A 14,131-nucleotide genomic window follows, 5' to 3' on the forward strand; every position below is an offset into this window, starting at 1 on the left:
GTTCCTCTTCACTACCAAGGTAGATTCCTCCGATTGATATTCCACATAGCTAGCAGAAATTAACAGAACATATTTTTTAAATATTTCCAGTTACAGTTGAAGCTCTACTAACTCAAAATGTGTTGACCATATCTTACTTTGAAACTCTGGAAATTTCCTGTAGCTTTGTTGTTATTGGAACCCAAAATGAAGCCTTGCCTTTAGAAACTGGTTGAGTACTTTGATGGACCTAAGAAAAAAAACATCTCATTCAGCTGAAACTACTGAAAAAACTGGAAAAGTAAATGGTTAGTGTTGTTTGATAAACTGCAGAAAGCTAGCCACTTACCCAGGATACTCAAGAAATACAGGTGGTTGCAGTAACACTGGACAGCTCTGTAGTAAGACAGGGACAGCAGTGTACATCTGCTTATTAGCCAGAGCTGTCTGTTTGATAGCAGTTGTGACTAATGGAACACATTTTAAGTAACTTAAATTATTTTGGGAAGAATACTTTACACGTGAAGTAGTAAAAATTACGATTAAAAAAAATAATTGAAAAGCTATCTAATATAAAAGTCCTCATACCCAAGAGTTTGGGCCTGGTCCAGCCCTATAGGTCACAGAGTTGGCAGAATTTGTTTTCCCATTCCCCAGAGAATATGGGCTTTCTTTTTTTAGGAATTAGTACAGATTAGATAATCAGTTAAAACAGGGTGGATAAACTGTAGCCCAGGGATCATAGTTTGTGCCCTGTTTTCTTTAAAAAAAAAAAAAAAACAAAAAAACAACCCCTAAGCTCGAAGCTTTTTAAAGGGTTGTTTAAAAAAGAAAAAAGAAAAAAAAAAGATGACTGAGTGACAGCAATAGATATTATTTGTCTTGCAAAGATTAAATATTTACTCTTTGACTTTTAGTTTGCTAGCGTGTGAATTATTATGGAGGTAGATAAGTTAGGAACTTGGTAGGTAACTGCAAAATTCAACATTTGTGATGGTGAAATAAGAATATTCAGTGTAAGTTAGGAGTGTAATTTTTGCAAAAACTTGATTATGAGGAATGAACTTTAAAAACTTTCTACCTCTGGGTTCCTGGGTGACTCATTTGGGTCTCATGTCAGACTCCCAGCTTAGTGGGGAGTCTCCTTCTCTTTCTCGCTTTCCTTCTGCCTCTCTCGCTTGTGCTCTCTCTCTCTCAGATAAATAAATAAATAAATAAAAATAAAAGCTTTCTGCCTGGTCTGATTTTCCACTCTCTCATCCAGGTAAGGACGTACTGAAGTCCAGATTTCAGTGCCAGCATTCTAAGTTAAAAGTTTGAAACTGATTACCTCCCTATTCAGCACAGCTCTCTCACTCTTCCCCTGTTCACTTTCCTATGTTTTGTGTCTCTAACTGTAGGTTTTCTTTTAGAATGAATGAATCGGTATTTTTCACAATGTAGGCATTCAGTAAGTATTTGTTTGAAATAAATAATAAAGTAATATGAGGATCTTTTTAGCAACTTCAAGAAAAAGATAATTTAAAAAATATGTTAATCATGAGCACCTGGGTGGCTCAGTTGGTTAAGCATTTGCCTTCAGCTTGGGTGGTGATCTGAGGGTCCTAGGATCAAGTTCTGCATCAGGTTCTCTGCTCCGTGGGGAGTCTGGTGCTCCCTCTCCCTCTGCCCCTTCCGCTGTGTGCTGTCTGGCGTGCGCTCTCTCAAATGAATAAAATCTTTAAAAAAAAATGTTAATCTATTATATATGTTATACTGGCTGACCTATTCATTTTTATTAAGTTTTTTAAGAGTTTTATATCACAGAGACCTTGTAGTCAGTCTGAAGCCCTATGAGTACTTTTATTTTCAGCAGATAATTTAGTGATCAGATTACACACGTGTGTGAGTGTGTGTGTGTGTGTGTGTGTGTGTGTGATCTTCATGGGTAGTAAAGTTTAATCATTACTAATTTCTTCAAGATTTTTTTTTTGAAAACCATTGCTGGTGATTATAAGCTTTCCTCAGGTTTCTCTTGTATTAAATATGGCAGTTAGTATTTCCAGTGTTGGTCTGTGTGATGATGCCAGTACTGTTGTGGTTCCCAAAATGTTCATTGATTTCCTTCATACTAATATTGTGAGCATTCTTTGAATATATTTTTAAATGTAGTTAGTAATTATGTAACACAGTTAAAGAATATATTCGGTCAAATTAGTAAACAGTAACACATTTATTTCCCATTTTGAATATCGTAAAATGTATTGAGTATATTTAAAAAGTCATTTTTTCTTTAAATAGTACTAAGTATTGGTTGTTTTTGTTTTTAAGTCCAAGTGTTGCTGGAAATACCCAGGAAATCTATGTCAAAATTATTAATATAAGTGTAACCTTTATTTGATTCTCATAAGTTATTTTTATATCAGTTATATCAGAATTATTTCAAAGGACAAAATATTAACTTTCTCATAGACAGTGGACAGTTTCAACAGTTGTGAGGTGTGTCGAAGTAACAGTAGTGATAATATCTCAATGTTCAAAGTTGGCCTTTAAAAGGAATTTCAAACGAGTTCCAGGTAGTATCTGTGATGTTACTGTTACATATTTATATTGATACACTTTCTTGAGTGGGAAAGTAGTGGCGACATAGTTCTAAGAGAGTAACAGGAAAAAGAAAAAGTTAAATACTTTTCTCTAGGGAACTTAGAATAAGAATGCCTATATAAATTAAATGAATAATCAGCCTTCAGAATGGTCCACCCTTATAGGGGGAATACCAGTTGTCCTGACTGGATATTTGCTTAATTTTTAAATTTTGCTTAATTCTATACACTCTAAAGGTCTGTCCAATGTTTTAAAAGTCACAACTAAACCAGAGTGAAAATCTATTCTCAGACATGTTTTTGGTCTAAGAAACCCATTTCAAAATACCCTTAATATATCTTGTTTTTATATTGGCTAGTAACAAAGTTGGAGTTTTTTTTCTTCTTTAAGTAGAATTTGGTGCCTTCATTTTTGGCAAATTACTAAATGAATGATTAGTTTGTATTCAGGACAAACGATTTAATAGCAGTAATTTTGAGGAAAATACAGGAACTAACAGTTTCCAAATTAAAATTCTGAATAGGAAAGTGATTTTATTGGGTAAAATTTGGAAATTTGAGTATAAAAAAAAGAGGCACCTGGTAGCCCACCATTAAGAAACCATAGTAAGGATTTTGATTCTTTTTTAAAATGAGCAAGACAAAACAAGCAAATTTAGATGATGCCATAAGTATAATCTTGAATTGTTACTTTCTTCTCAGTGTGAGCATTTTAATAAAAGTACAAAATTTAATTGCTGAATTGGATTCCACCATATAGATAGGTATACTATAGTTCCTCTGTTATTTGGCATAGCTTCCAGATTTGTTTAATCTTTGCATATAAATTTTTGGATACATCAGCTGCTTAAAATAAAGTTGGCTGTAAATGATCAATTTGTGTCTGTGAATTTATAATTCAGATTTTTGTAGAAATGATGGTATTTTAAAAATGTGCCAGAAGATCTGACTCTTAAAAATTATCCCATCCTACCCATCTCCTCCCCTCCCAAAAAACCCCTGTAATTTTATAACAAATATTTTAAAATTAAAATACCAGCAAATTTTTGCCTTGATAAAATTGGATTTGAACTTTTAATTTTATCTGGAATAGGTGCATCTTTTTCATTTATTTAAAACTACTTGATTTTAATTTTTCAGAGTCTTTTTTTCCCTTGCTCTTCAGAGGATATTTCGCTCCTGATTATGATCTTTTGTCTTCCAGAGTAACAGCTATCCACCAATGTCAGATCCATATATGCCTAGTTACTATGCTCCATCCATTGGATTTCCATATTCTCTTGGGGAAGCAGCATGGTCCACGGCTGGAGACCAACCTATGCCGTATCTGACAACCTATGGACAAATGAGTAATGGAGAACATCATTATATACCAGATGGTGTGTTTAGTCAACCTGGGGCATTAGGAAATACCCCTCCATTTCTTGGTCAACATGGATTTAACTTTTTTCCTGGTAATGCTGATTTCTCTACATGGGGGACAAGTGGATCTCAGGGACAATCAACACAAAGTTCTGCTTATAGTAGCAGTTATGGCTATCCACCTAGTTCTCTTGGGAGAGCTATTACAGATGGACAGGCTGGATTTGGCAGTGATACTTTGAGTAAGGTGCCTGGCATTAGCAGTATTGAGCAAGGCATGACCGGACTGAAAATTGGTGGTGACCTGACAGCTGCAGTGACAAAAACTGTAGGTACAGCCTTGAGCAGCAGTGGAATGACTAGCATTGCAACCAATAGTGTGCCCCCAGTTAGCAGTGCAGCGCCTAAACCGACCTCCTGGGCTGCCATTGCCAGAAAGCCTGCCAAACCTCAACCGAAACTTAAACCCAAGGGCAATGTGGGAATTGGGGGTTCTGCTGTACCACCACCTCCTATAAAACACAACATGAATATTGGAACTTGGGATGAAAAGGGGTCAGTGGTAAAGGCTCCACCAACCCAACCAGTTCTGCCTCCTCAAACTATAATCCAGCAGCCTCAGCCATTAATTCAACCACCACCATTGGTGCAAAGCCAACTGCCTCAACAGCAGCCTCAGCCACCACAACCACAGCAGCAACAAGGACCTCAGCCACAGGCCCAGCCTCACCAAGTGCAGCCCCAACAGCAGCAGCTGCAGAATCGCTGGGTGGCTCCTCGGAATAGGGGAGCTGGATTCAACCAGAACAATGGAGTGGGCAGTGAAAACTTTGGTTTAGGTGTTGTTCCTGTCAGTGCTTCACCTTCTAGTGTAGAAGTGCATCCAGTGCTGGAGAAGCTAAAGGCCATAAACAATTATAATCCCAAAGACTTTGACTGGAACCTGAAGAATGGACGCGTGTTTATAATTAAAAGCTATTCTGAGGATGACATACACCGTTCAATTAAGTACTCTATCTGGTGTAGTACTGAGCATGGTAATAAGCGTTTGGATGCAGCTTACCGTTCCCTGAATGGGAAAGGCCCACTCTATTTACTCTTCAGTGTGAATGGCAGTGGACATTTTTGTGGAGTGGCTGAAATGAAGTCTGTTGTGGACTATAATGCATATGCTGGTGTCTGGTCTCAGGATAAGTGGAAGGGCAAATTTGAAGTTAAATGGATCTTTGTCAAAGATGTTCCCAATAACCAGTTACGGCATATTCGCTTAGAAAATAATGACAACAAACCGGTTACCAATTCAAGGGACACTCAAGAGGTACCCCTAGAAAAAGCTAAGCAAGTGCTTAAAATAATTGCTACTTTCAAGCATACCACCTCAATCTTTGATGACTTTGCACATTATGAAAAGCGTCAAGAAGAGGAGGAAGCCATGCGTAGGGTAAGAGTATAGTAATTTTTTGTGTAGGGTTTTTTTATTGGGGTGGTGTGTATGGATGGGTCTTCTTTAATGTTACATTCTGAGTTTAGGAGCTTTACTCTAAAGGAAACCAACTACTTAGCTTAAAAAACAGAACCCTGCAAACTCCCTTCAGGGCCTCTCGTGGCACATGGGCATCATTTTCTCTTCCCAAGGGTCGTCCTTATTCTGAATTTGCCTGTTCTTCATACTCAGGTGATAAAAGTCATTGAGTTGTGTTCATCAGAGTTCCATAAGTTCTGCATTTATAACTAAGCAGATTCAGGAACTGGTGAGGGGCTCTAACACTAATACTAAAATTAATTTTATGCAAAAATGTGTTAGGTATTTGAAACAGCTTTTATAAGTAAATGTTTCAGTATTATTTATTTCATGTTTATGAGAAGTAAAACGGACTTTTTCCCTGAAATTTTTTTCTGAACCATTTTGTAATTTGTACACTTAAAGCACTTGTCCAAAGTATAGTAAGGATTTGACGTGAGGAAGACAACTTAGAGTTGGGAAGTCATGGGCTTTTAGATTTTGACAGCAGAATTTGATTTCTTAGTCTGTTATTGACCTTCTGTGGGACTCTTAAGGGAGACTTTCCTGAAGTTATACACTGTTTCTGCTTGATTCATATAGACCAGAATTTGATCACGGGGCGCTCAGAGCAAGACATGCTGGGGAATTTTTTTTGTGCCAAACCATGAAAAAAAAACTGGGATCCTGTTTTTAAGAGGAAAAGAAAGGAAGGATGGAGTAGACAACCAGCAGACTTTTTTCCATAGAGAGTACATTTAAATTTCTTTTCAAATGCAGCAGGGATAAAGTTAGAAGCTTTTTAAATAAATTATGTTGGTTACTATCGAAAGCTCTTATGTAGAAATTAAGATAAAGCAGAAACTTAACTCTATAAAATGTCAGTAATTTGTTTCTGTGTGTGAACTTACATGTCTTATGGCTTCTTGGTCTGTGCAGACAAGGGAATTATTTTGGTGAACATTCGTCACTGGTGAATAATAATTGAAATAATGATTCTAGAGCAGTCGTTTGTATACCTTAGGGCACTTAAATTATTGAGGTGCTTCTTGGAAATACAGGTTCTTGAGACCCACTGTAGGAAAATCTGATATACAGGTGGTCTTTGAACAATGTGCAGGTTAGGGGTGCCAAATTCCTAGTTTGGAATTTGTGTATAACTTTTTCCTCTCCCCAAATTTAACCATTAATAGCCTCCTGTTTACAGGAAGCCTTTCTGATAACACAGTTGACTAACACATATTCTGTATGTTACATGAATTGTATACTGTAGTCTTACAATAAAGTAAGCTAGAGAAAAAATGGTATTAAGAAAATCACCAGGAAGAGAAAGTACTGTATTTGACAGAAAAAAATCTGTATATAAGTGGGCCCACACAGTTCTTACCCATGTTGTTCAAGGGTCAGCTGTATTTGGTAAGGGACCTTGTGGTGTACATTTTTAACAAGCTCACCTAGGTGATTCTGGTGCTAGTGATTGCAGTTAATGTGGGAGAATGAGGAAAAAGGGATCAAAAGTATCTCCTGAATTTTTGAGCTTAGCAGTTGAGTAAATGGTCAGACTGAACAGCCATTACAAATAGTGGATCAGGAGAATGGATTTGGGATATGAAAAGTGGGGTGCAGGTTTTCCTTTTAGGATGTGCTGATTGGAAGATGCTTTTGAGATAATACAGTGAAATCTCTGATTAAGCAGTTAGATGTAGGAGTCAGATTTGGGAGCTTTCTGTTCTTAAATAGTTGTTTCTGTGAAAGTGGGATGAGATTGCTCATGGAAAAAGATGCATGGCAAGGAATTATTTCTCAACTCTTTTTTTCCCCTCCCACCACTTAGGAGAGGTCACCCTTGTATGTCTTCTACATTTCTTCCCTACCTAGTCTGAAAATTTAGTCCTAGTTTTATTTATATAATTGTCTCAGGAATTGTTTATGACAGTTACATATTTTATGTCAACACAGTGATTTAAAGTTAATAAGTTTTAAACTTTAAAATTGTACATTTATATTGTTTCATGGTTTACTGCCAGTCTTGATGATGTCTGACCCACCTTTGACATGTTTATTTTGAATCCTTTTTTTTTTTTTATTCTTATTTAACTTACTATTTTTTTTTTTAGGAAAATTAATTTGGTATATATATTTGTTGATTATATATAATATAAATAGAACATATTTGTTAAATCCTTCTAGATTCAGAAAATGTCTTTCTTTGGCCATGATATGTGAACAGCAGTTTACCTGGATATAAAATTCTTAGCTTACAAGTTTTTCATTCAGGCTTAGATTTATAGTTTTATATTTATATTACATTATTTATAGTTTCATATCATGGAGAAGTCTGAGGCCAGCCTAAATTTTCTTTCTTTGGAAATAGCTATTTCTGTGTACTACAAAAGATTCTTAAAATATGGACATGTATTTGGAATGTGTTTAATATGACCTCTATTATAATTTTCCTTAATACTTTGTCTATCCTTATTCCTTTTAATTTATATTTTCTTTTTTCTGGTTATGTCAAAAAATATAGTGCATCTTTGTCCTTGGGTGCTATTGGTTCTTTATCATTTTTCTCTGCATTCGGAGAATATTTGAATTTCCATGTCATTATTTTGGTTTGCTTTGTGTTGGTTTTGTGATCTGTCAAGTTTTGAATTCTTTGGTGACAATGTTAGTTTGCTTACATTATTACATCTAGTTCCCACTTATATCTGTTGATTTTCTTTTTTGTATTTGATCCAGAGTCCATCTTGTTCATTGAGCACAAAGCTGACTGCCTAAAGCTTATTTCTGTTTCCTGTATTTATCGTTTTTGAAACTTCTTCCTCTTTCATACGGTTTTAACTTGTTTCTTTTTTAAAATTTACATACAGTAAAATTGTAAATTCCCTTTTTTTGCCTCTTTGTAGTCAGATGCTTCCTTCCCCCTTTGGATTAATCTGTTCTCTGTCTCTGTAAGGCATTTTCCATAATGTCATATAAACAGAATTACACAGTGTGTAATCTTTTAAGACTAGCTTCTTTGACTTAGCATGATATCTTTGCAATGTATCAGTGTTGTTTTATATATCAGTTCTTTGTTACTTTTAATTACAAAACATCATTCCATTGTGTGGATTTATCACAGTTTATCCATCCAGCCTCTGAAGAAATGATTTCTGGGTTGTTTCCAGTTTTTGGAGAATGTAAATGAAGCTCCTATAAATTCGTGTACATATCTTTTTTAAAAGTTTTTTGTTTTTTTTTTTTTAAATCATGCAGTATAATTCACTTTTTTGGAGTGGGCAGTAAATGAATTTTAACACATTTGTAAGTTTGTGTAACCACCATAATCAGGATACAGAATAGTTTCATCATCCCTGGAAAACTGTCTTGTACTATCCCTTTGTATTGCATTCTTCCCCCATGTCTAACCTCTGGCAGCCATGATTTGGATTTATATATATATATATATATATATATATATATATGTGTGTGTGTGTGTGTGTGTGTGTGTGTATAATTGACAGTGTTAGTTTCAAGTATACAACTTCGTGATTCGACACTTTCACCGCAATAAGTATAGTTACTATCTGTCGCCATACAAAGTTAACTATAGTATTGTACAGTACAGTATTGAATATTTCCTGTTCTGTACATTTGGTCTCTGACATTTTATTACTAGAAGTTTGTACCTCTTAATCTCTTCCTCCTCTTTACTTATTTTACCCATCCTTACCTCCTCCCCCAGCTCCTGTACCTTTTTCTGTATTTATGAGTCTGTTTCTGTTCTGTTGTTTTTTAGGTTCCACATATAAGTGAGCAAAATCGTATGGTATTGTCTTTGACTTATTTCACTTACTGTAGAATAACTTCTAGGTTCATCCATGTTACATATGGCAAGATTTCATTCTTTTTTTTTTTTAAATGGCCAAGTAATGTTCTGTTGTGTGTGTTTGTGTTTGCCCCATCTTTTTTAGTCATTTTCCTATTGATGGGCACTTGGGTTGCTTGCATATTTTGGCTGTTTATAAATACTGCAGCAATAAACTATAGGGGTGTATACATATTTTCAAAATCATGTTGTTTTCTTTGGATAAATACCCAGAAGTGGGATTGTATGGTATTTCTATTTTTAATTTTTTGAGGCACCTTCATACTGTTTTCCACAGTGGCTGCACCAATTTATATTCTGACAAACACTACACGAGGGTTTCCTTTTCTCCACATCCTCACCAATACTTGTTAACTCTTGTCGTTTCGATACTAGCCATTCTGACAGGTGTGAGGTGAGATCTCATTGTGTTTGCATTTCCCTAATGGTTAGTGGTGTTGAGCATCTTTTCTTGTGTCTGTTGACCATCTGTCTTCTTTGGAAAAATGTCCGGGTCTTTAACCCCTTATTGGATATGTCATTTGTATTTTAAGTATCTTCTCCCATTCAGTAGGCTGCCTTTTAATTTTGTTGATGGCTTCCTTCACTATACAGAAGCTTTTTAGTTTGATTCTTTATAGTTTGATTAGTATCCTTTCTTGTGAAATGGTATTTTAAGACTCATTTTGACTTATTTTCTGTGATCATTGAACCTGGAAAAGGATCATTCAAGTCAGGTATTTGCTCCAAAACAGGGTTGTTTTTTTCTTTCTTCTTTTCAACGCTTAGTGTTAGTTGCATGTTCTCTTCCTGCTGCTCATGTGGAGATGAGAGAATCATGTTCATTGTTGACTTCACCAGTGTAGTGTTTCATCAGTCTGTGAGAATGAGAAGGGAGAACCAGTACATGGATGTGCTAGTAAGTGTAATTTAACTTTGCTTTGAGTTTGAAATTACCATGTAAGGTAACAGTTTTCCCTGTTTGTTAATTGTCTAGCATTTGCGGTACCATGTATCCTTGTCCAGTTTTCTTTCTGGTGCTGTTATCCCTTGTCCAGGAAGAATGTGTAGACTTTTATTTGTAGATTTTCTCTTAGATAAGCTCATGCTTGCACTTAAGCTTTCCAGCATAACTGCTTTTAAATACTCTTGGCATCCCAGTGATGAAGGATGTGTTTATTCCCTGTCTGTTATTGGTCCTCCTTGGCTAAGGAGGGTAAATCAGTGGTGTGTTGGTAGAATTTTTTTTTACTTGTTATGCCTTTTTTCTTTTTGACATAAAAGGATTTGCAAGTCATTGTTTAGTGTGACCCCTCTGGTATTTTGCTGAAATTCTTCAAACCTTGTGATATTTGGAGGTCATATTTTCCCAAGTGCATAATTCTTCGGTCTTTGGGTAAAGTAGGATTTCTTAAGACACACAATAGCACTAATTATAAAAGAAAAGATTGATGAAATTTGACCAAATTGAAATTTGTTTGTCAAGGGGCGCTTACTTGGCTCAGTCAGTACAGCATGTGACTCTTGTGTTGTGAGTTCAAACACGATGTTGGGCATGTGGAACTTATTTGAAAAAAAAAAATCTGTTCACCAAAAGATGCTTTAATGAAACTGGAAAGACATGCTAGGCACTGCAGAAATGTTGGATGTAACTGACCAAAAATTAGTATCAAGAATATGTAAAGAACTCCTGTGAATCAGTTTAAGAAAAAGATGAACCCAATTGAAAAATGGGCAAAAGATGGATAGTCATTTCATGAAAGAGGAAACAAATTTGGCTAATAAATATGTAAAAAGATACTCAGTCTTATTAATAACTAGGGAAATGCAACTTAGGACTATATTGAGAAAATAGTTTATATCCATTCATTTGGCAAAATTAAGAAATTTGATGATATAAGGTACTGGAGAAACTAGATCAACAAAATCTCTTCTGCAGTTGCAGATAGGAGCATTGATAATAGTATGTGAGGAAGTAGTTTGCATTCTCTTACATAAAAGCTGAAATTTCATTTACCTTCGAATTCAGCAGTTTTCCTGAATTATACCTAAGAGAAACTTCCAAATACCCGAGAAGACACACAAGAATGAAGTAAATAGAATGAAGTAAAAAGACTGGTAGAAACCTAAATGGTCATCAGCAGGAAAATAGCCAAAATACATTGGTGCCTTAGTAATAGAGTAGTACAGATTGAGAATGCAACAACATACATGAATCTTTTTCCCTTCATTATTTTGTTTGGAAATAGTTTTTAATTTATTTGGAAGAACAAGAATAATACCTGAAACACTCATGTGCCTTTTATCCAGATTAACCTATTAACATTCTTCCCTGTTTGCTTTATGTGTTTTTTTTTTTTAACAGTTTGAGAATAAGTTCCATATGTCATGGTTCTTTACCCCCGCTCCAAAACGTATAGTATATATTTCCTGAGGATAAGGATATTCTCTTATATAACCATAATATTCTTACCTATTGATCTACAGTGTCCTTTATGCCTTTTTTCTAGTGTAAGACCTGGGCTAAGATCAGGTAGAGGACCTAAAATAGCCAAGCAATTTTAAATAGTAAAAACAAATTTAGAAGGCTTATACTAATCTTTGCCTTGCAAAGGCAAAGGTTTGGGAAGATTTTTTTCCTATAGTTTTTCATAGAGTTTTTAGTTTTAAATTTTAGATTTGGGTCTGTGGTTACTGTAACTTTCTTTCATTTCTCTTCCTAGTGTGTTCATGTTTTTCATGAAGTTCTTAGGCCTACTTGTGGTAGAAGACAAGGACTTTAAGAAGCTAATTCCATCTTCTCATCACTGGGTCTTTGATTGATTTTTTTTGCTTGATTTTTTCTTCTGGTTATTTTGACATTGGAGTAAGTCTCCAGGTTACCTTGCCATCAAAGCACTCAGTGGAAGAGTTTGCTAGATGTCCTGTCAGGTTATATAATACTTAGAAAGTCATGCTCTGTCTTTTAGAGTAAGGGATATTGGTGAAACTTAAAACTGGAAGAGAATTCCATGCTAGTTATCATAGTATTTGCCTACTTCTTTATTCTTAGATTTGAACACATAAAATTTTTGATATATTTGATTAAAATCAAGCTTAATGACAGGAACAGCCAAGACAAACTCACTAAAAGAATTTAGGAAGCAGAAGATAATTAAAAAAATAAAACTAATTTGTTGTTAGTTTGGGTTCATATGTAAAAAGAAAACTAGAAAATGTTCTTAGAAATGAGAAATGTGAAATGTGCAGATAAAAGTTAGTGAGCAGCAGATAATAAAATGTTCATGTTTTAAGTCCAGTTGATCTGAAATTTCAAATCAAAGAAATTTCCAAATGTGGAGTAACAGAGATGAAAAATATATATAAAAGGTGAAAGAAGTATGGAAAGAGGGGAGAGGCCCACTGTCTTTCTAAAGGAGTTTTGAAAAAGTAAGGAAAAAACCAAAGGAAGAATGATTGGAGAAAAATGCCCAAAGACAAAAGATTTATGTTTTCAGAAGGAATGGGCTCAGGCTGAATAACTAGCAGTATTTTTTCAAATTGAAAAGAACTAAAGGCAGGATAAAGGGAAAATCTTAAGCTCCCTGAGCAAAAGACAGATTGCCTACTGCAGATGAAGGAGAATCAGATTATCATCAGAATTTTTCCATCTACAACTCTGGATACTCGTACGGAAAATCTTATTTTAGAATGGAGGGGAAGGGGGTATATAGAATTATGTTCTTAAAGATGTATGTCACATTATATCATTGAAGGGGAAATGCAAAATAAAGATTTCAGGTGTGCAGGAGTAGTCACATAGTCTTCATGAGAAAGTAACCTGAAGAGGTTTTTCAACAGAAAAAGGAATTCAATAAAGGTAACACCTGTTAACTAGTTACACTGGAATAAGTCTCTCTCAACAGGGACTGTGCATCTGATAGGTGTTCGTTGTATGTAGTTTACCTCAGGACTCTGTACATCTCCACTCAGTCTGTTAATTGTCACTGTGGTCTTTGAAGCCTGACAAATGAAATGAGCCCTCAATGGGGAACCAGTGACCTTGGAGAAGTGAAGGAAGCTAAAAAGAAAATAACATTTCTAGCCAATCATGTTCTCATTAGAACATAAGCTCTGTGAGAGCAGGGCTTGCCTTTTTTCTGCTGAATCCCTAGCACCTAATGATTGGCAAATAAGCAGATGATTAACTGTTTGTTAACTGGGTAGATGCTTTGAAGAATCTCTTTCCTTTTGTAAAGTTTGAAAGCTTGAATGAATTTTTATTTATTGGTTTAAATCGCTGCACTTTTTTAATTTAGGAACTATGTACTTGATCATTCAAGATACATAATGAATGCTGCTTTTTGGTTTTTCCATCTGTAGAAATGGACACTAGCATATAAAAGATTTAATTATAGTTAGAGCAAAATGTTATGAGATGGAATGGGAAAGAAAGATTTGAAGAAGGGTAAATAAATACAGTATTTTTCTCATCTTTCTAAAGGTAACATAATTAATTGTTCAAAGATGATATATCAAGCAGTTGTGCCTGGCATTATTATTTAGAGTCAGAAAGACAATCACTAAAACTAAAAATAGTGTGGCTTCTAGTGTAAGGAGGGAGGAGAGAAGGAGAATATAACATACCCATCCACTGTGATAAATTACCTGTCATATTCAGTGGGAATGGATAGTGTCTGCATTGAGAAAACAAGAAATACACACACACACACACACACACACACACACACACACACACACTCTCTCTAATATATATTAGTATATATACTAACGCTACTTAAATAGTGGCAACCCATTAGGAGGAGCTTAAAATAGAAAGGGTTAGAGGTAGATGGAGGAGCTTACTTTTTACTTTAA

At 35.1% G+C, this 14,131-nt stretch overlaps 1 protein-coding gene across 6 annotated transcripts in view; it reads left to right on the forward strand.

Moving 5' to 3' along the window:
• The window catches only part of YTHDF3 (YTH N6-methyladenosine RNA binding protein 3), a 39,026-nt gene that overhangs the window by 12,015 nt on the left and 12,880 nt on the right, over positions 1-14,131 (forward strand). For all 6 annotated transcript variants that reach the window (XM_032882634.1, XM_032882633.1, XM_032882636.1 and 3 more), the window contains one exon: positions 3,766-5,364. In XM_032882634.1, the coding sequence (XP_032738525.1) occupies positions 3,766-5,364 (1,599 nt within the window). The remainder of the gene's footprint in view (positions 1-3,765; positions 5,365-14,131) is intronic.

The sequence above is a fragment of the Lontra canadensis genome, unplaced genomic scaffold (assembly GCF_010015895.1).
Source record: "Lontra canadensis isolate GAN:19392208 unplaced genomic scaffold, GSC_riverotter_1.0 scaffold83, whole genome shotgun sequence".
NCBI classification, from domain to species: domain Eukaryota; kingdom Metazoa; phylum Chordata; class Mammalia; order Carnivora; family Mustelidae; genus Lontra; species Lontra canadensis.